At 34.2% G+C, this 20954-nt stretch overlaps 3 protein-coding genes and 1 pseudogene across 4 annotated transcripts; all 4 read left to right on the top strand.

The window, feature by feature from the left end:
* Nucleotides 1-1562: 1562 nt before the first annotated feature.
* Nucleotides 1563-3436, top strand: LOC125190435 (F-box protein At3g07870-like; annotated as a pseudogene). The gene is made up of 2 exons (XR_016130490.1): nucleotides 1563-1661; nucleotides 2145-3436. The product of XR_016130490.1 is annotated as an F-box protein At3g07870-like (transcript).
* Nucleotides 3437-5970: 2534 nt separating this feature from the next.
* LOC125186166 (F-box/kelch-repeat protein At3g06240-like) lies at nucleotides 5971-7983 on the top strand. The gene is made up of 2 exons (XM_048082511.2): nucleotides 5971-6038; nucleotides 6570-7983. The coding sequence occupies exon 2, from the start codon at nucleotides 6588-6590 to the stop codon at nucleotides 7860-7862; it is 1275 nt and encodes a 424-aa protein (XP_047938468.1). The 5' UTR covers nucleotides 5971-6038; nucleotides 6570-6587; the 3' UTR covers nucleotides 7863-7983.
* Nucleotides 7984-13944: 5961 nt separating this feature from the next.
* Nucleotides 13945-15704, top strand: LOC125186173 (putative F-box/kelch-repeat protein At1g12170). The gene is made up of 2 exons (XM_048082515.2): nucleotides 13945-14054; nucleotides 14420-15704. Exon 2 carries the CDS (start codon nucleotides 14456-14458, stop codon nucleotides 15578-15580), a length of 1125 nt encoding a protein of 374 aa, XP_047938472.1. The 5' UTR covers nucleotides 13945-14054; nucleotides 14420-14455; the 3' UTR covers nucleotides 15581-15704.
* Nucleotides 15705-16205: 501 nt separating this feature from the next.
* LOC125191126 (F-box protein At3g07870-like) lies at nucleotides 16206-18321 on the top strand. Its single transcript, XM_048088598.1, has 2 exons — nucleotides 16206-16291; nucleotides 16798-18321. The coding sequence occupies exon 2, from the start codon at nucleotides 16817-16819 to the stop codon at nucleotides 18071-18073; it is 1257 nt and encodes a 418-aa protein (XP_047944555.1). The 5' UTR covers nucleotides 16206-16291; nucleotides 16798-16816; the 3' UTR covers nucleotides 18074-18321.
* The last annotated feature ends 2633 nt before the right edge of the window (nucleotides 18322-20954 follow it).

The raw sequence follows: 20954 nt of genomic DNA, 5'->3' as shown, positions 1-20954 counted from the left end.
ACATATTATATAAAATTTAATAAATAGGGAGTAGTAGTCAAATAAAAGTACACAACAACAATTAATGTTATGCAATATTGTTCTTTGTTTGATAATGATATTAATTTAGTTTCACTTTATATCATTATTTATTGGTGTTTCAAAATAATTTGGTTTAGCCATATTTGAATTCAATATAAACATATTTCAAATTTTTGGGAAGTAAAAAAGAATAGAAATTTGAGTAAATCTAAAATGAGAAATATGAATAATCAAAGTTAACTCAATTCTAGCTATATACCGTGAATTTAATTACTTAGTAAAAAGACTTCAAAATTTATTTTTCCTCTTAAGTAGAAATAACACCAAGTGTATGATCTAACATCAAGAAACTAACACATAATAAATCAAAGTCAACTCAATCCTAACTATATATAGACTTAATTACTTATTGAAAAAAATAATTTAAAAAATATATACTACTATATTATACAAAGTCCAATAAATTAAATCTTCACTTTCTAGCCCATCTATTTAAAAGGGGTTTAAATCTTCTTCAAGAAGTTTGCATTTGATTGGATTCATTTTTCCTCAATAGGAGTTGTCTTTTTTCTATCCAATCGTCGCTATTTTTCAAAATGACCAAAAGGATAAACAAAATAGCTTCACAATTTCCCTCCAAAAAGGTCAATATTGACTTTCTATCTAACTCTCCCTTTCAGTAGTATAGATTACTACTACTAATCAAAACACTCGAATCACTTTTTTTTTTTCTTCGATTCTTCCTCTGAAATTACCCCTGGAAGGTGAATGCACTTTCTTATTCAGCACTCGATTGTTTTCGATCTCTCTGATTGAGTCGTTGAGTGGATGGGGCGAGCGATACACTAGGACTGAAAGGCGAGGCCGGGGCAACTGGTGTGGCAGCGACATTTTCCTCTATTTCCAATACAGTTTTTTTTACATGTAGGCGCAATGCAACATGCTAACATCTCATTTGATAAATAATCCATTTTCTACAAACTGGCTATGTGATTTAAAAATTGAAGGGTTTGAATTTAATCAAAAATAATGTCAGCCTTCACATGTAACCAACTCCCAATAGTTCTAAATTCTAATCAACTTCGCAATATTATAATGGGATATTGACATCTAATATCATGAAACTTTTAAAAAGTTGGATTTTTCTCACGAACTTTAAAATTGGCAAATAATATCATAAACTTTACCCCGGGTTTGTTTTTTCCCACGAATGAAAAAATTTATGTTATTTTAATAGTATGAAGAACAATTTTGGAGGGTGTGATTCAAGAAAAACTATCTTTAAAGATTGAAAAACTTGAAGCTTTCAAAATTGTTGTCGAGAAATTACGAAAAAAAATCCTTATCATAATATTATTTGTGGGAATTTTTTTTTTCGTGGGAAGAAAAATACGGGATAAAATTCGTGATATTATTTACCAATTTTAAAGTTCATAGAAAAATCCAACTTTTTAAAAATTTCGTGATATTAGATGCCAATATCCCTATTATAATCTATGTCATATTCATTAAAATTTGCGGCGTTTAAATTACATTTTCTTATTATAAAGTGGAGTATTTATTATATCTCAATGACACAGACACGACTGCAGCGGCGCCGCTCTCAATATCCGCCGTCTCCACCGCATTTCCACCGGAAGGTGAATGAATTTTCTAATTCAACACTCGACAGTCTCTATCACTCTGTTTTTAGCTCATTTCCTATCTGCTATGCCTTTGTTTTTGGGATTTCGTTGCAAATTGAAGAGTGTTTCTCTTTTTTTTGCCGGTTTTTGTAGAACTACAGCATCCTTGTATTTTGATTGTTGTAGATTTTGTTTTAGGAGTAACAAATTTGCCGATTTAAGTATTGTAGAATGCGTTAGGGTTTTAGGCTTATACTATTCAATTATGTTGCAATCCTGCATTTTGATGTTATAACCTAAAACCGATTTAGTATTGCACAATTTGTACTTTGGTTTATACACAATTTGGTTTGGCACCAAATTATTTTTTGTGGAATGGATTAGGAATTTAGGAATTAGGCCTGAATGATGTTGTAAATTGCACTTGCAAGTGTGTTACTTTGACCAGATTAATGATTTTGCTATTTCTCTGATTTCACTATTTTGTGAATGATGAAGGGTGTTATTAAGTTGAGAGATGAAAAGTGCCGATAATTCCAAAATGGGTGAAGATTTCTTCAAATATCTACCATCAGAAATCGTAGTAGAAATCCTCTCAAGACTCCCCACTCGAGCAGCTATGGCCTGCAAGTGTGTTTGTAAGCCATGGCTCGGTCTGCTCGCTACTCCTGAGTTTGTGAATTCACATACGCCTAGATCCGTCCTGGGCATTGCTGTTGAAACACGCTCCCTGTCATACGAAACCATTGAATTTGTGGATGAGCTTGACCTCGACTTAGATGAGGAGCATCGTTGGGATGTAACCTTCAGCTTCAGACTCCCTTTTGATGGACCGTTATCGTAGTTCAGCTAATGGTGTGATCTTTATAAGAGACTTTGATCGTGGTGATCTTATCCTGTGCAATCCGATCACACGTGACTATATCAAGCTCCCTCGTCCTAGACTAACCCCCCCACAAGTTCAGGATGAGTTGGATAATTTTGGATTTGGAGTGAGCAGAATGACGGGAAAATATAAGGTGGTTTGGATTTTCTCTTCAGTAAGCCACTCTGAAGATCCACCGCTAGGAGCATATTCCCGAAATGCGTGCCAAGTATACACAGTTGGAACCGGATCATGGAGAAATGTTCCCTTTGGTATGCAGCTCAGGTTTATTGGTGACAATGGAGGGGTACTTTTTAACGGAAATCTTCATTGGACGGTAGCGAAAAGAAGAAGTGGCGTTGATAGATGGATTTCTTGCTTTGATCTTGAAACGGAATTTTTTAGCACCTTCTCTGCACCTCGTCCTCATGGTAGAGGTTATTACAGTAGGTCACTCTGTGTTTTGAGGGATTGCCTTTGTCTAAGCGATATTTCAAAGGAAGGGTGCGTTATAATCTGGTTGATGAAGGAAGACGAGCACAGTTGGACAAAGATATTTGTCATCCCTGAAGTTGATAGACTTCCTAGCAACAGCGAAGCTGAACGACTTACTGGCGCTGTTCATATTTGGCCTATTAGAATTTTCGAAAATGGTGACGCCTTGATGGAATGGGAAGATGGCACGCTATTCTACTACTACAACAAGAGGAAAATTTTAGACTACAAGATCATGTCTCTAGGGGATCGTGATCCGTTCACCCGTACGATCATGTACGCCTCGAGCTTTGTCTCTCTCAAGAGTTTTGCGATGGAGAATGTGTACTCGTTTTGAGTTGTGACTGTGTAGTTTCTTTCATGTCTCATGGTGATGAATATGAGAGATTGTACATCTTTTGCCAAGATAAGTTTCTTGGGTTTTATTTGTGATATGGAGTAGCTTTATGTGTTTATTAAATTAGTTACACCCATATGTGATTCAAAAATATTTATATATTGCCACATGATTTAAAATTCTAACTATACTTATTCTTCCGAGCAAATAAAACTAGATCAAAGTGAAATTCCAATTTTGGAATAGCTCAGTTCATCAATGGCTGATCAATTGCATCGTCTATGATGCATGATTTATGAACTGATGAAAGAAACAGAGAAAAGAGGGTGATGATGTGGAATTTATTTTTTATTTCTTAAAATTATTTAAATTAAAATCACATCATTTTGTTTGTCACATATATTCTATTTTGCCACATTAGTTATCATTTTTTTTGTTTTGAGGACAATTAGAAAAATCTAAAGATCATGTATATGCACTGGCGGACTCAGGACTTTTAATTCGGGGTACGACTTTTACATTGATTTAGAGCATTAAAATTCGATCGATCATTTTGCTTCGTTTTATTAGATGTGAATATCGTATATCAATATTTTTATTAATTGTGAATGAATTATATATATAAATAGATAAAAATATAATAACTTTGTTCCATACGTTCCAAGGAAGATGACCCCTTCCTTGAGTGACACGAGAATTTATGCAAATTTATTTTTGTGTGAAGTGGAGATAATAAATTAAGAGAGAGGGAATAAAATAGAGAGAAGGGTGTTCTATTTGTAATAATGGATCATTTTAGTTAGGACAAACTAAAAAGGAAAATGAGTCATTTTTAATGGAACAGAGAAAGTACAAATAGATAGAAACATAATAGCTATGAAATAGAAAGAAAAAATAATAATAAATAGAATGAAATAAGAATTAAAAGAAAAAAAATGGAGCAAAATACCTAATATTTACAAATAGCAAAGCACAAATCAAAATGTGAGCATACTAGAGACTAGAATGCCCCACCGCTAGGAATTGACCTCGGATCTTTAACACAGACTTAGCACATTCCTACCGCTGGGCTAAACTATAACGTATACTCCCTCTGTCCGCCATTAGGAGTCCCATTCATGGACGGCACGAGTTTTAAGAAATGTTAAGAAAAGTGGGTGGAAAAAAGTTAGTGGAATAAGGGTCCCACTTATATATATTAGTTTTAAATAAAATATGAGTGGAATGAGTTAGTGGAAGGTGGGGCCCTATTACCATTTATGGAAAAAGTGAACCGGGACTCTTATTCACGGACGGACTAAAATGAAAAAATGGGACTCCTATTCACGGACGGAGGGAGTGCCTGTTATTAATGTCTAAGCAATATAAAGTAAGAGCGTCTCCGGTGGCGCTCTTCCCACTAGGACTTCCCACAAAAACTTTTTGTCACGTCATCACTAGCCCCTCCCATTTTACTGCCACATCACTAGGACTTCCCATGCACTAGAACTCCCCGCAATTATTCAATTTACGGACTTAAAATTTACGGAATTAAAATGTCGACTCAGAATACAGGAGAATTCGAATACTTCATTAAAAAAATTACATAATTAAAAAAAAATTACATAATTTTAAAAAAATTTACATAATTTAAAAATAAAATTACATAATACCTAAAAATTACATAATCATAAAAAGTCGAGAAACACAACCCTCGGCTCTCACTCGTCCCCGTCCTCATCCCCGTCGCCCGTGCCGCTGCCGCCTCCGACGTCCACGCCCGCAATCTCGACGCCATAATCATCAATGGGTGGTATTCCTAAATCGCGCCGACATGCATCGACCACATCCTTGCACAACCTTTTGTACACAGGATCGTGCGTGCTAAACCACCTACTCGTGCTCTGCATCAGGGTCTTCGTTAGCTGCGCGCGGGCGAGACGGTCGTTACCTGGGCCTTCTGGGGCCTCCGATTCGACCTCGTAGGACCCGCTGCCGCTGCCGCTTCCCCTCGCCCTCCGCTACGAAGCCTTTTGTCCCATCGGGCGACGACGACGGTGAGAGTCTGATCGTGGCAGCAGGGCCACTTCCTCGGCTTCGGGGAGCTCGTGCGAACCAGCACTGCTGCTGTATCCACCGGAAGAGTTGATCTTCGTCCGCTTCCAGCCCGAGTCGACACCCACAGCAAACTTTTGCGAATCCCTGTCCCCGAGAAAGGCTTCCCATTGGTCAAAATGTTTGAACTTCAATTTTTTGTCGGGATACTGGACCAAGGCTCGTTTCTTCACATCATTTGGTATATTTAAAAAAACAAATTAACTAATAGTATATTATTTGGTGGTATACCAACAATGAAAATACTTTTTAATTCGTTGGTGGTATATTTAATTAGATCAAGTATTAAATCTCAAAGACAACTATATAGAAACGGCAAATCCTGCTTGATTTTGAAATTATAATTTTGGATAGTTCTATTCAACTTCTTTAACTCCCCCTATTTCATACCCATAATAATACTCTATTTTAAATTTCGCGTCATATTTATTAAAATTTGCGTCATATTTAGAAAGCATTTATCTATAAAAAAAATCATTTTTTTTTTCATTTAAAGTGGCGGAAAAAGCGTCGTTTAAAATCTCAAAACATTTCGAACCATTTTCAGTGCAGCGGCGCCGCTCTCACCAACTTCTGTCTCCACCGCATTTTCCAGCAGAAGGTGAATGAACTTTCTTATTCAACACTCCACACTTTCTCTTGTTCTGTTTTTAGCTCATTTCCTATCTGCTATGCCTTTGTTTTTGGGATTTCGCTGTAAATTAGAGATTATTTTACTTTTTTTTTGGCGTTGTTGTAAAACTATATTATCCTTGTATTTTGCTTGTTGTAGATATTGTTTTAGCGCTAACAAATTTGTTGAGTTAAGTATCTTGGAATGCGTTAGGGTTGCAGGATTTTATTCAATTTTGTTGTAATCCTGCATTTTGATGTTATAATGTTAAGATTTTGTTGCTGTAGATTTTTGTTTATGTATAATTGTAACCTAAAACCGATTTAGTATTACATAATTTCTACTTCACTTTCTGCAAAATTTAGTATGTCATCAAATTTGCCTAAATTCAGTTTTATTAGTGATAGGATTTGGAGACCTACATTTTGATGTTGTAAATTACGCTTGCAAGTGTGTTACTTTGACCAGATTAATGATTTTGCTACTTCTCTTATTTCACTTTTTTTGGTAATGATGAAGGTGTTATTAAGTTGAGAGATGAAAACTGCTGATAATTCCAAAATGGGTGAAGATTTCTTCAAATATCTACCATCAGAAATTGTAGTAAATATCCTCTCAAGACTCCCCACTCGAGCCGCTATGGCCTGCAAGTGTGTTTGTAAGCCATGGCTCGGAATGCTCACTACTCCCGAGTTTGTGAATTCGCATATGTCTAGATCAGTCCCGAGCATTGCTATTGAAACACACTCAAAGTGTTATGATATCATTGAATTTGCGGATGAGCTTGACCTCAACTTTGATGCACCAATTCCTTGTGGTGTCGACTTCAACTTCCTACTCTCTTATGATGGACCAATTTATAGGATACATAATGATTTTGATAAGGAGCATCGTTGGGACGTAACTTTCAGCTTCCGTCTCCCTTTTAAAGGAAGAATTCAGAGTTCAGCTAATGGTTTGATCTTTCTAAGAGACTTTGTTCATGATGATCTTATCCTGTGCAATCCGGTCACACGTGACTATCTCAAGCTCCCTTGTCCTCGACAAACCTCTCCAAAAGTTCCGAATGCCATGGATAATTGTGGATTTGGAGTGAGCGGAACGACTGGAAAATATAAGGTGGTCAGGATTTTCGCTGAAACAAAAGAACGACGAGAGGGTTTCAGAAATGCCTGCCAAGTCTACACAGTTGGAACCGGATCGTGGAAAAATGTTCCCTTTGGTAAGCCGCTCAGGTTTTGTCATGACATTGGAGGGGTACATCTAAATGGAAATCTTTATTGGATGGTAGCGAAAACAACAAGAGGCTTCTGTAGATGGATTTCTTGCTTTGATCTTGAAATGGAACATTTTAGCTCCGTCGCTGCACCTCCTCCTCGTGGTAGAGATTTTCTCTTGGGTAGGTCACTCTGTGTTTTGAGGGGTTGCCTTTGTGTAAGCGACATTTCACACCATGGGCGCGACCATTCCGACGATGAGAGCGACGAGGACGACATTCCAAACGATGGGCATGTTATAATCTGGATGATGAAGGGAGATGACAACAGTTGGACAAAGATATTTGTCATACCCGAAGTTGAACGATCAGCTGGTTTAGGTAATGTTTGGCCGATTATAATTTTCAGAAATGGTGACGCGTTGATAGAATGGGACGATGGCATGATATTCTTCTACTCCAACAAGAGGAGAAATTTTGACTGCGAGATCATGTCTCTAGAAGGTCGTGAACCGTTCTCCTCTACGACGATAATGTATGCCCCAAGCTTTGTCTCTCTCAAGAGTTTTGCGATGGAGAATGTAAGCTCATTTTGAGTCGTGACTGTGTAGTTTGTGTAGTTTCTTTCATGTCTGGTGCTGTAATGCATGAATGGTGAGGAACATGAGAGATTGAACCTCTTTTGCCAAGATAATATTATTAGTTTCTTGGGTTTTATTTGTGATCTGGAGCAGCTTTCTTGCTTTATATATGTGAAAATGCTGGATCTACGAGAAAAAATATAAAAACTAATGGATATTGAATCTATTATTAACATTTGATCATTTGTTTAGATATAATATTCTGTGTAGCAGAAGTATGATCGTCATCAATTCAAAAGAATTATGTGTGTTTTGGTGTAGCGATAAAGTAGTTAGGGATGTATATTTAAGTTAATCATAGATTCATAATATAACCCTTTTAAATATTGTAATTATAAGAAAAACCCAATGAATAAATTTCAAACCTCTAGTAATGATAACCTTGCAATAATATATTACTCCCTCCGTTTCTAATAATTCGTCATCATTTGACCTGACGGGTTTTAAGAAATGTAATAGAAAATGTGTTGAAAAAATTGGTGGAATGTGGATCCTACTTTTATATATTAATTTTGTAATAAAATGTGAGTGTGAATGAATATGTGGAATGTAGGGTCCCTTACCAAAAACAGTAAAAGTGAAAGATGACAATTTTAGGGATGAACGGAAATAAAAATAGGTGATAAATTTTTAGGGATGGAGAAAGTATTATTTACTTCATATAAATATTCCTTATCAAACACATGTCACTAATAATTAATTATTTAACTAGTTTATCATACATATTAAGTAAAATCAATTTGTTCCATAACATGGATCTAAATCTTGATTGGGCCCTACCTTGGGCATATCCCACCAATCAAACGACTCTTTAAAATTGAAAACGTTAAACAATTAAATTTTAAAAAAATCATTATTCTTCAGAAATTATAAATTACAACGCTGAATTTTTTAAAAAAAATTACAAACCCTAAAAAATAAAAAATTATAAATCCTAAAAATTCAAAAATTGCAATTCTTAAAAATTTAAAATGTGAGAAATTGTACTTTGAAAAATTCGTAGGAATAATACAGAAGGAATGAAAATAATGTGGAGTTTAGACATGCAAAAAAATTATATTTTTTTTAAAATGGAGTTGGGGTCTGGCATTGTGCTCACAACTGTGCGTGTGGCCTCAGGCCTCTCCAGCGTCGCCGAGCGCATCTCGGGCCTCTCCACCGCCACTTCCAACTCGCCAGGCCCGGTGCGCTCCAGTCCCATTCTTTTGCCTTGAAACTTTGATTTATTAGTTAGAGGGAAACGTCTTTACTAAATCCTAGAATTAGTGTTTTGATATATATACTCCTTTCTCCGCTAATAGGAGTCACGTTTTTCCATTTTAGCCCGTGAATAGGAGTTCCGATTCACTTTTACTATAAATGATAATAAGGTCTTACCTTCAACTTATAACTTATTCTACTCACATTTAGTTTAAAACTAATATATATGAGTGTGAATCTTATGCCACAAACTTTTTTCTCACTCATTTTTCTTAATATTTCTTAAAACTAGTGCCGCTAAGAAATGTGACTCTAGGTGACGGACCGAAACACAAAAATTAGTACTCCAATAGTTATCTAATGACGTCAGCAGCTTTCAGCACAAATGATTTTGCAGTTTTTTTCTCTAGCGGCGTACTATAAATAATCCTCGTACGTTTAATAACCAGTGTTATTTTGAATGGAAAATCATAAAAACACCAATATCGATTCATTTACTCAAGCATAACTTCTGCCTATAAGGTAGAGAATCTCATAAATATACGATATATTTATAATGCAATATATGGAAACTTATTAAAAGAAAAATCTATATGGGAAGTTTGGGCCTATTCTAGTAAATAGAATTATATGGCCCATAAGTTGGAATTAACAGGCAATCCACAACTGCAATAACCAAATTTCATGTATCCCAAAAAAATAAACAACAAATTAATTTGACCTATATATCCATCAAGTAGATAGCTAACGACACGAACGCTTTGACTACGAAAAATAATTATAAATATTCCACTACAACAAGCTCAAATCCAAGCTTTATTACATTTCCAATTAAGACCCTATATATGAATTATGATATCACCCATGTGTGATGTTTTTGAAAAAATAAGTTTAAACAAGGATATCATCCTCTATATATTTTCAATCTTGAGGTAAAGAGTGGTGATGGGTACACCTTTTGGAAGCAGCAAAGTACAACTCCTCACTGCGTCGCTTTGCCTTTTCTTGAAAATAATTTGAAGCCATTGAAGAATGATCACTCTCCTTCACAATCAAGATGGCCCCCGGCCTAGTCGCAATGCAAGAACTCCATGTATTAATGAGAAGGAGAGCAATGAAGATTAGAGTTCTGAACGACGAAGATGAAGAATAAGAAGAAAACGAAACCATGGTAGAGTAATTTTTAAACTTTTTCATTTTTTAATTTGTTTTTGCTTTTAGAGAATTTTTAGGAATGATGATGAAGAATTAAACTAGGGATTTATATATACATATAAAATGTGGATGATTTTTATTGAGGATTTGTTTTTGCATGGGGGGGCCGAGAATAGGTTAGTCGGAAATGTCATGTCAAGAGTTGAGAATTATCTAATAATTTGAGTAGTACTATATTTATGAAAGTATTAAACACGCAAAAGAGTGTTGAATATTCGTAATTATGAAAGAATTAAACCGTACGTGTATATAATTTCTTGTACGTCAAATATTGTTTCTCAATTTTTTTTGTCTCATATAGGAATAAGTGTGATATTAGTTTTTTAAATTTATACGTGTATTTATTGGATTTTAGATTTTGGTGTAATGGAGGCACGATCACGTGACGAGACATATGGTACTCTTACACTCTTACCCTTACCTATGGTCATCAATTTTCAATGTGAACTACTCCCTCCGTCCCAAGATAAGTGACCTACTTTTTTTGACATGGGATTTAAGGAATGGTATTTAAATAAGTTAAAGTGGAGAGAGTAAAGTATGAGAGAGGGAAAAGTAAAGGAGAGAAGAGAGAATAAAGTATGTGGAGAATAAAGTAAGAGAGATGACTTTTTGCTAAAAATGGAAATAGGTCACTTATAGTGGGACACCCCAAAAAGGAATACAAGTCACTTATCTTGGAACGGAGAGAGTAGTATTTAATTTACAAAAGATTAAGAGCATTAGAGCATCCCCACGTGCTCTTAGCTAAGAGCACGGAGGTGGGCCCGGACCCACTTTACTCCTTGTCCTTAGCTAAGAGCACAACACCCACATCCGTGCTCTTAGCTAAGGACAAGCTCAAGGGTCCCACTATTCTATTATTCAATTTAAATATTTCAATTACTAAAACATTTTTACATTATAAAAAATATATTAAAAAATAAAAATTACATAATTAAAATCCTAAAAAATAAAAATTACATAATTAAAATCCTAAAACATAAAAATACATAATTAAAATTCTAGAAAATAAAAAAATAGTACATAATTAAAATCCTACAAATTAAAAATTCCTATAATTAAAATGTTACGGGAATTTTTTGTGTTGAAGTGAGGGTATTTATAGATGAAAATGTGAATTTTGGGGGAAAAAAATTGAAAAATAAATTAAAAGTGGGTAGAAAACGGATATAATTTTTTGGGAAGTGGAAAAATATTTTTTTTTATTTAAAAACATTTTTTTAAATAAATTTCGAATTTAAAAAAAAAAAAAAAAAAAAATCGAATTTAGCCGTTGGCCAATAAGAATACGCCACGTAGGGCTGCTCAGCGGCACGGACGCGCTCTTAGCTAAGAGCAGCACTGTGCCGCTGGCACGGACGGACGCCACCGCTGCGGATGCTCTTACGTATCTAGGCTACATATCTAATCTTAAGCACTAATCTATCCAAGTGCTTATCTTTCTACATCCATACGTGCATAAGGGCAATTAAATCTTAAGCACTTAATAGTAATCACATTACTTTCAAAAAAAAAAAATTCTTGTTAAAATAATATTATATAAATAAAATAAATAATTTCATTATAAAAGAACAATACATAATTGAACTTACATAATTTCAATGAGAATGAAACTTCAAAACAAAAAATGAAATAATACATTTATTAAACATACGCATATATATGTTTGTGTCATTGTGTGTGTGCGTATACCTATGCCATTATGTGTATATATCTAACTATCAATACACGAGTTCCTTAATTTGCATGTTTGGTGCATTAGCATGAATTTATTGAAGGAAAAAGCTACCAAAAGCTACACATGGGCCACTAATTACGATTAATAATCACTTTACTATTATTGGTTCAAATCTTATCAATCTAAATGAGACTTGTACAAATAATGAAATAAATTCGGTTTGCAATAATCGAAGTTGAATAGTTATAATTATTGTTTAGAATATGATACTTAGCTTGTTTGTTGTATGCGGCAGCTTTATTGACCGTATCATGTTCATACAAAAATTCTCTTTTTTCTTAACTAAATACTCCCTCTGTTCCCCAAAATTCATCGCTATTTGATACGACATGAATTTTAAGAAATATAATAAAAAGTGGGTTGAAAAAGTTAGTGACATATGAGTCCTACTATTATATATTAATTTTAAAATAAAATGTGAGTGAGAATGAGTTAGTGAAATGTAAGGTTCATTGCCAAAAATGATATAAGTGAAAGGTGACAAATTCTTAGAGACAAACAAAAAAGAAAATAAGTGATAAATTTTCAGGGACAGAGTGAGTAGTGAGAATGAGTTAGTGAAATGTAAGGTTCATTGCCAAAAATGATAAAAGTGAAAGATGAAAAATTCTTAGAGACAAACAAAAAAGAAAATAAGTGATAAATTTTCAGGAACAGAGTAAGTAATTAATTGAATCGTATGTCATATATTTAGACTTCTCGAGGAAGATAAATCAATTTCATTTTTTGGCAAATATTAACATTTTTAATCTTATCTTATTATGTGTCAATACACGATTATGTATTTTTAATTTTGAGTGAACCTACATGGTACTTGATCTTTCAATTTCGCACATAAATGGACTTGATCTTTATTTTATATCATTTTTGGTATCTCATGACAAAATAACCTAGATACCAAACATGTGATTTTTTTGTTATGGATGATATTTTTGGAAATTTCAATTGAATAGAACCAAATATGTGAATTTTTTTTCCTCCTTTCTTATTTCTTTTTTTCTTCTTTAGTTTATCCTTCTTTTTTTTTCTTCATATTTTTCTTTCTTTTTAGTATTTTATCTTCCCTTCTTCTTTCTTTTTTTCTCCTTAGTTTATGTTTCCTCTTTTTTTCTTTTCTATTCTTTTTCTTCTTTCTTTTTAGTGTTTTATACATATATCTAATTGCATCCATAATATAAATCAATACCAAAACACCTAATTAAATTAATTGTTTAAATTAATTAAATGGTTGAATATTTTTAATTAAATTATCTATACTCATTTTAGGGTTGAAACACCTAACTAAAATTATTCAACTCTTTATCATTATAAATACAATTCACAATTTTAAATTTTGATGAAGATTATATTGATTAGTTATTAATTTAATATAAAATAATTATTATTATTTATTCATTACTGCTAGTTTTTAATATTATACAATAATATTAATATATTAATTAATTATAATTATAACTATAATTATTATTAAGTATATTTAAATGATATTAAAAATTAAATTAATTATTAATTTTTAACATCAAAATAATAATATTAATATTGATTAATAATAATAGTATAAAGAGTGAGGAGAATGAGAGAAGATATTATAATATCACTTTTGATACTAGTTTTGTCAATGCCCAAAATATCTTTTATAACATAAATGGAAAAATGAATTTGTTTAAAGGGTATTTTGGAGTGAAAATTGCATCAGATATCAAATATATAATTTATATGTACCAAAAATTATATAAAATAAAGATCAAGTACTCTTATCATTTACGTGCGAAAATAAAAGATGTGCGAAAATGAAAGATCAGGCAGGAGTTTTTAATTTTTCGCTCCACCATATATTCAACTGTTTTCTTTATCAAAACACTTGAATCACATTTTTTTTTGTCTTCGATTCTTCCTCTTAAAAATTGTCAGATATATTTATTACTAAAAAAATGTCATCACATTTCGACTTCAGCGGCGCCACTCTGAAGCAACCCCGTCTCCGCCGGAAGGTGAACGCACTTTCTTATTCAGCACTCGATTGTTTTCGATATCTCTGATTGAGCTCATTTTCTAGCTAATATGCCCTTCTTTTTGGTGTAAATTTATGCTTATTTTACTCATTTTCTGGCGTTGTTGTAAGAATAGAGCATTCATGTATTGTTTTTAGGCCATAATTAATTTCATGAACTCAATCTTGTGGAATGCGTTAGGGTTTTAGGCTTAAATTCAAATTTTCAATTGTATCATCAGGATTTGTGTAAATATTTTGTTGCTGCAAATTTGTGTATATACATAACCTAAAACTAAAACCGATTTTTAGTATTCTACGTCAGATTAATATTTTGGTGTTGCTCTGTTTTACTTTTTTTACTAGTGATCAAGGGGTTAATAAACTGCGGGTAATTCCAAAATGGGCGAAGATTTCTTCCAATACCTACCATCAGAAATCATAGTAGATATCCTCTCAAGACTCCACACTCTAGACGCTATGGCCTGCAAGTGTGTTTGTAAGCCATGGCTTGTTCTTCTTGCTACCCCTGAGTTTGTGAATTCCCATATATCTAGATCAGTCCCGGGCCTTGCTGTTGAAACACACGCAAAGACATACAACGTCATTCAATTTGTGGATGAAATTGACCTCAACTTTGATGAGCAGCATCGTTTGAATGTAGACTTCTACTTCGAACTCCCTTTTGATGAGCCAATGCATAGTTCAGCTAATGGTTTGATCTTTCTATGTGGCGACGACCATGATGATCTTATCCTGTGCAATCCAATCACAAATGATTATATCAAGCTCCCTTGTCCTCGGCAAACTTCCCCAAAAGATCTGATTTATGTGGAGACTTTTGGATTTGGAGTGAGCAGGATGACCGGCCAATATAAGGTCGTTAGGATTTTCGGTGGCACATCACTACAGAAGGAGTACAAAAATGAGTGTCAAGTATACACTGTAGGAACCGGATCGTGGAGAAAAGTCCCCCCTGATAGCTCGCTCTGGTTATATGAAACGGTTGGAGGGGTATTTCTGAATGGAAATCTTTATTGGACGGTCGAGAAAGCAACAAATGGCTCTGGTAGATGGATTTCTTGCTTTGATCTTGAAACAGAAGTTTATAGCTCCTTTCCTACACCTCCTTATTTCTATCCAGATGTTCTCTTTGGTAAGACACTCTGTGTTTTGAGGGATTGCCTCTGTGTAAGCGATCTTTCAGATGATGGGACTGGGAGTATTGTAATCTGGTTGATGAATGAAGATGATCAGTGTTTCGTAAAGGAACTAATTATCATCCCCGGATTTGGTTATTACTTTGATCATTATCTTCATGTTTGGCCAATAAGAGTTTTCGAAAACGGTGATGCCTTCGTTGAAGCAGATGGAGATCTATTCTACTACTCCAACACTTCGGGAACTTTTGATGGAGATCTATTCTACTACTACAACAAGTCGAAAACTTACACCCTTACGACTATGTATGCCTCAAGCTTTCTCTCGCTCAAGAGTTTTGTGATGGAGAATGTTAGCTCATTTTGAGTTGTGACTGTAGTTTGATCGTTATGATTGGTTTTAAACCGTAGGCCTCTTTTGTAGGATCGTCTTGGACCTCTTCGAATATTGTTTTCTTTAAGTTAAATTACAGTTCTTGACTTCTTTTTTTCGCTTGGTTCTTGTTAGTTTTGGGTTCAAATATCTTTACTCGATAATAGTTTGGGTCGGTGAGCAATACTGATTTATATATAAATAAAATTATTCAATTTAAATCTTTATGATACCAACAATGAAAATATTACTTTTTAATTCGCTGATGGTATATTTAAAAAACAAATTAACCAATAGTATATTATTTGGTGGTAATACCAACAATGAAAATACTTTTTAATTCGCTGGTGGTATATTTAATTAGATCAAGTATTAAATCTTAAAAGGCAACCATCCACAAACGGCATATCCTGTTTGACTTTGAAATTATATTTTGGATAATTCTATACAACTTCTTCAACTCCCCCTTTTTTATACCCATAACAAAAGTCTATATTAAATTTCGCGTCATATTTATTAAAATTTGCGTCATATTTAGAAAGCATTTATCTATAAAAAAATTCATTTTTTTTTTTTCATTTAAAGTGGCGGAAAAAGCGTTGTTTAAAATCTCAAAACATTTCGAACCATTTTTTCACACACGGAGACGACTGCAGCGGCGCCGCTCTCACCAACCGCCGTCTCCACCACATTTTCCACCAGAAGGTGAATGAACTTTCTTATCCAACACTCCTCACTTTCTATTGCTCTGTTTTTAGCTCATTTCCTATCTGCTATACCTTTGTTTTTGGGATTTCGCTGCAAATTGAACATTATTTTACTCTTTTTTTGTAAAACTACAGGATCCTTGTATTTTGCTTGTTGTAGATTTTGTTTTAGCGCTAATAAATTTGTTGAGTTAAATATCTTGGAATGCGTTAGGGTTTTATCCAATTTTGTTGTAATCCTGCATTTTGATGTTATAATGTTAATATTTTATAATGTTAATACTTTGTTGCTGCAGATTTTTGTTTATGTATAATTGTAACCTAAAACCGATTTAGTATTACATAATATCTACTTCACTTTCTGCAAAATTTAGTATGTCATCAAATTTGCCTAAATTCTGTTTTTATAGAGACCTACATTTTGATGTTGTAAATCACACTTGCAAAACCAGATTAATATTTAGCTGTTGCTGCTCTGACTTCACTTTTTTGTGAATGATGAAGGGTGTTATTAAGTTGAGAGATGAAAACTGCTGATAATTCCAAAATGGGTGAAGATTTCTTCAAATATCTACCGTCAGAAATCATCGTATTAAATATCTTCTCAAGACTCCCCACTCGAGCAGCTATGGCCTGCAAGTGTGTTTGTAAGCCATGGCTCGGTATGCTCACTACTCCTGAGTTTGTGAATTTGCATATGTCTAGATCAGTCCCGACCATTGCTATTGAAACACACTCAAAGTGTTACGATATCATTGAATTTGGGGACGAGCTTGACCTCAACTTTGATGAACCAATTCCATGTGGTGTAGACTACCTCTTCTTACTCTGTTTTGATGGACCAATTCATAGTATGCCTAATGATTTTGATAAGGAGCATCGTTGGGACGTAACCTTCAACTTCCGTCTCCCTTTTGGTGGACCAATTCGTAGTTCTGCTAATGGTTTGATCTTTCTAAGAGAATTTGATCGTAATGATGATCTTATCCTGTGCAATCCAGTCACACGTGACTATCTCAAGCTCCCTTTTCCTCAACAAACCTCTCCAAAAGTTCCGAATGCCATGGATAATTTTGGATTTGGAGTGAGTGGAACGACTGGACAATATAAGGTGGTCAGGATTTTCGCTGAAACACCACAACGACGAGAGGGTTTCAGAAATTCTTGCCAAGTCTACACAGTTGGAACCGGATCGTGGAGAAATGTTCCCTTTGGTAAGCCGCTCAGGGTTTGTGACGACATTGGAGGGGTACATCTAAATGGAAATCTTTATTGGATGGTAGCGAAAACAACAAGAGGCTTTTGTAGATGGATTTCTTGCTTTGATCTTGAAATGGAACTTTTTAGCACCTTCGCTGCACCTCCTCCTCGTGGTAGAGATTTTCTCTACGGTAGGTCACTCTGTGTTTTGAGGGGTTGCCTTTGTGTAAGCGACATTTCACACAATGGGCGCGATGAGAACGACAATCCAAATGATGGGCATGTTATAATATGGATGTTGAAGGGAGATGACAACAGTTGGACAAAGATATTTTTCATCACCGGACTTGAACGATCTGCTGGTTTAGGTAATGTTTGGCCGATTATAATTTTAAAAAATGGCGATGCATTGATAGAATGGGACGATGGCATGATATTCTTCTACTCCCACAAGAGGAGAAAGTTTGACTGCGAGATCATGTCTCTAGACGGTCGTGAACCGTTCACCTCTACGATCATGTATGCCCCGAGCTTTGTCTCTCTCAAGAGTTTTGCGACGGAGAATGTAAGCTCATTTTGAGTTGTGACTCTGTAGTTTCTTTCATGTGTGATGGTGAAATGCATGAATGCTACCTCTTTTGCCAAGATAATAGTATTACTAGTTAGTTTCTTGGGATTAGGCCTAAAACCATTTGGTATTGTGCTTTGCAGAAATTGTTGTTATACATGCCAAATGTACCAAATTATTTTTTGTGGAATGGATTAGGGATTAGGCCTAAATTCAATATTGTAATATTAGGATTTCATAATGAAGACTTGCATTGATGTTGCTAGTTAGTATTTTCTTTCATTTAAATTGCAGTTCTTGTCTTTCTTTTTCTTCTTGGTTCTTTTTAGTTTTGCATTCAATTGTCTTTACTCAATAATAGTTGGTGTGCGGTGAGTGATGGTTGAAACACGTTCCTTCGGTCAAACGGTTGCGTGTTGATAGTTTGGAGAAGGCAGTGGCGTAACTTACTGCTCATGTCTGCTCTTTGGAATTGACTCTTTGAGGAATTCTTTATTGACTTCATGGTTTTGATTTTAAAGAATTCCATAAATTTTTATAGACTGGACTATGCGTTTATCTCGTCAGACAACCCTGGACTTTAAAAATATCTCCAGACAACCCTGGACTAAGCGTTTATCTCAAAATTGGTCCTTTTTCACTGTTTTGTACCGAAAATACCCTTTTAGGGGTTTGGGTAATTCGTCATTTCCAAAATTTGACTTTTTCAGCATGTCAGCACATTAATTGATTGTGCAGGTTGTCTGATTTTTTATCTCTCTCTCTCATACTTCTCTCATCTATTAAATAATCCTCTCATTCTCTCTCTCGCCTTCTCTCCTCCATCTCTCTTCCCTTCTTCTTCCTCCCCTTCCTTCCTTCCTTCAGAAAAGTCGACGCAAAATCTTGACTCAATTCTTTGCCTTCATGTCTTCGCTATCTGTTACAAATTCGTGTGATGGAGGAGGCGAGACTGGTTGTGACAAGTAGATTGTAGTTTGTGGGAAAAAAGTTTGGTGAAGATTGTAGTAGCGCATGAACTTGCCGAAGAATTGTAGTGTTCAAATCAATGTACTTTGATTTTGATTTGTGTGTTCTAAGTACAGAGTATTAGTTTTTTAAGTTTCAATGTTGTTTCAGAAATTGTGATTTGAATAATTTATTTCTAAATTTGACAATAAAATTAACCATTGTTGAATGAGTTTTCTTCGATGGGTATGAAAAGAATATGAAATGAATCTTGTTGAAATAAGGAGTACTAAGAAAAGTTACTGAAATAATAACATATCTAGTATACGGCGAAATAAACATAAAATAATTTCATATTGGATACCTATACCTGATAGTAATATCAGATGTAGTCCAAAAAATAATATCATATTGGGTTTCAAAGAAATATCAGATGTAGTTCCTGGCAGAGTACTGTACATTTTAGGCTTTTGAAAATGGCCGGTTTAATTTTATGTAGTCTTGGTAATTTCATTAACCCATTGCTGTTTTCATTTTGAAATATACTACTAATACTTATGAAAATATTAAAATTTTACTAAAAATTATTACCAAGTACCAACTTACTTACAAATTTGAGAATTCATCCAAAAAAAGGCACTGTCTTGTCTTGATATTAATGGATTCAAATCCACCAACTCACATCTTACAAGGGTGACGGATGGAAAAGCAAGAAAACAGACAATGGATTTTTTTGAAATAATCAAATAAAATTCAAGCGAATCACAAATTTCCCCAAAACTCACGAACTGCAATCTATCTATCAAACCTACTTGCTTAAATTATCCAAATTTGCCCAACCAAGTCAAAATCCACACAATTCGGATAACACCACTGAAAATAAACCTTGTCCTTTTTTCGCAACATTCCATTTGAAGTCGAGATTTTGCGTCGACTTTTGCAGAAGGAAGGGGAAGAAGAAGAAGAAGAGAAGAGAGATGGAGGAGAGAAGGTGAGAGAGAGAATGAGAAGGGTATTTAATAGATGAGACAGCCTGCAACAATCAATTAATGTACTAACATCTGAAAAAAGTCAAATTTTTGAACTACCGAAATTGCCCAAACCTTTAAAAGGGTAGTTTCGGTACGAAACAGTGAAAAAGGACCAATTTTGAAATAAACGCTTAGTCCAGGGTTGTCTGGGGATATTTTTAAAGTCCAGGGTTGTCTGGCGAGATAAACGCATAGTCCAGGGACTATTTTTGTAGTTCACTCATTTTTATAAGTTTGTTGTGATAGAATAGAGCAATTGTATAATTGAGATAAACAGAAACGGAAAGAAGACACAGATTTACGTGGTTCACCAATGTTGCGAACGGAGAACCGATATTATTCAGAGTGTTTTCAGATTACAGAGTTATGCGCCGTACTTGCATATAAATAGGCACACAGACGACGGGCTAGGCCCAATACAAAATTAGGACCTAAAATATTGATTTATATAAAAATTAAATTATTCAATTTAAATTTTAGGAGCATTCACTATAAAAAAACTTTTTAAGTATTTTTAGGACGTAAAAAATGGAGAAAAAATTACACGTGTTGAAATTTTTTGAAAGTATGTCACTTTTTAAAGCTTGTGTGGTATTTTTAAAAAAATAATTAACTTTTTTAATCCCATTAAAAATATCTTAGCCATTTTCTTAGTGATTATAGTCCTACAACTTATTTACACTTGTCTTTATACTTTTTAGATTTGAGTTCAACCTTAATATATGATATCATTTAATGGGCAAGCAAAGCAATGTTGATTGTCTTAGCAATGTTGTTTGTCTTAACGAAATTTGCCTTAGCATTCATTTTTTGCAATCTTCTTCATTTCTTTGAATTCCATGGACCATTTTAAATTCGCATCAAAGTAAATAAATATTGGAGTATTCAAATGTGCATGACAATAAATTGGAATA

Source organism: Salvia hispanica, chromosome 5, assembly GCF_029641045.1.
Source record: "Salvia hispanica isolate PSC_SH4W2 chromosome 5, Shi_PSC_v1, whole genome shotgun sequence".
In the NCBI taxonomy this organism is placed as follows: domain Eukaryota; kingdom Viridiplantae; phylum Streptophyta; class Magnoliopsida; order Lamiales; family Lamiaceae; genus Salvia; species Salvia hispanica.
This window is presented reverse-complemented; position numbering and strand designations above follow the sequence as displayed.

Excerpts from the sequence above, each read along its gene's own strand:
- LOC125186166 (XM_048082511.2), top strand. The coding sequence starts at position 6,588 with ATGAAAACTGCTGATAATTCCAAAATGGGTGAAGATTTCTTCAAATAT.
- LOC125186173 (XM_048082515.2), top strand. The coding sequence starts at position 14,456 with ATGGGCGAAGATTTCTTCCAATACCTACCATCAGAAATCATAGTAGAT.
- LOC125191126 (XM_048088598.1), top strand. The coding sequence starts at position 16,817 with ATGAAAACTGCTGATAATTCCAAAATGGGTGAAGATTTCTTCAAATAT.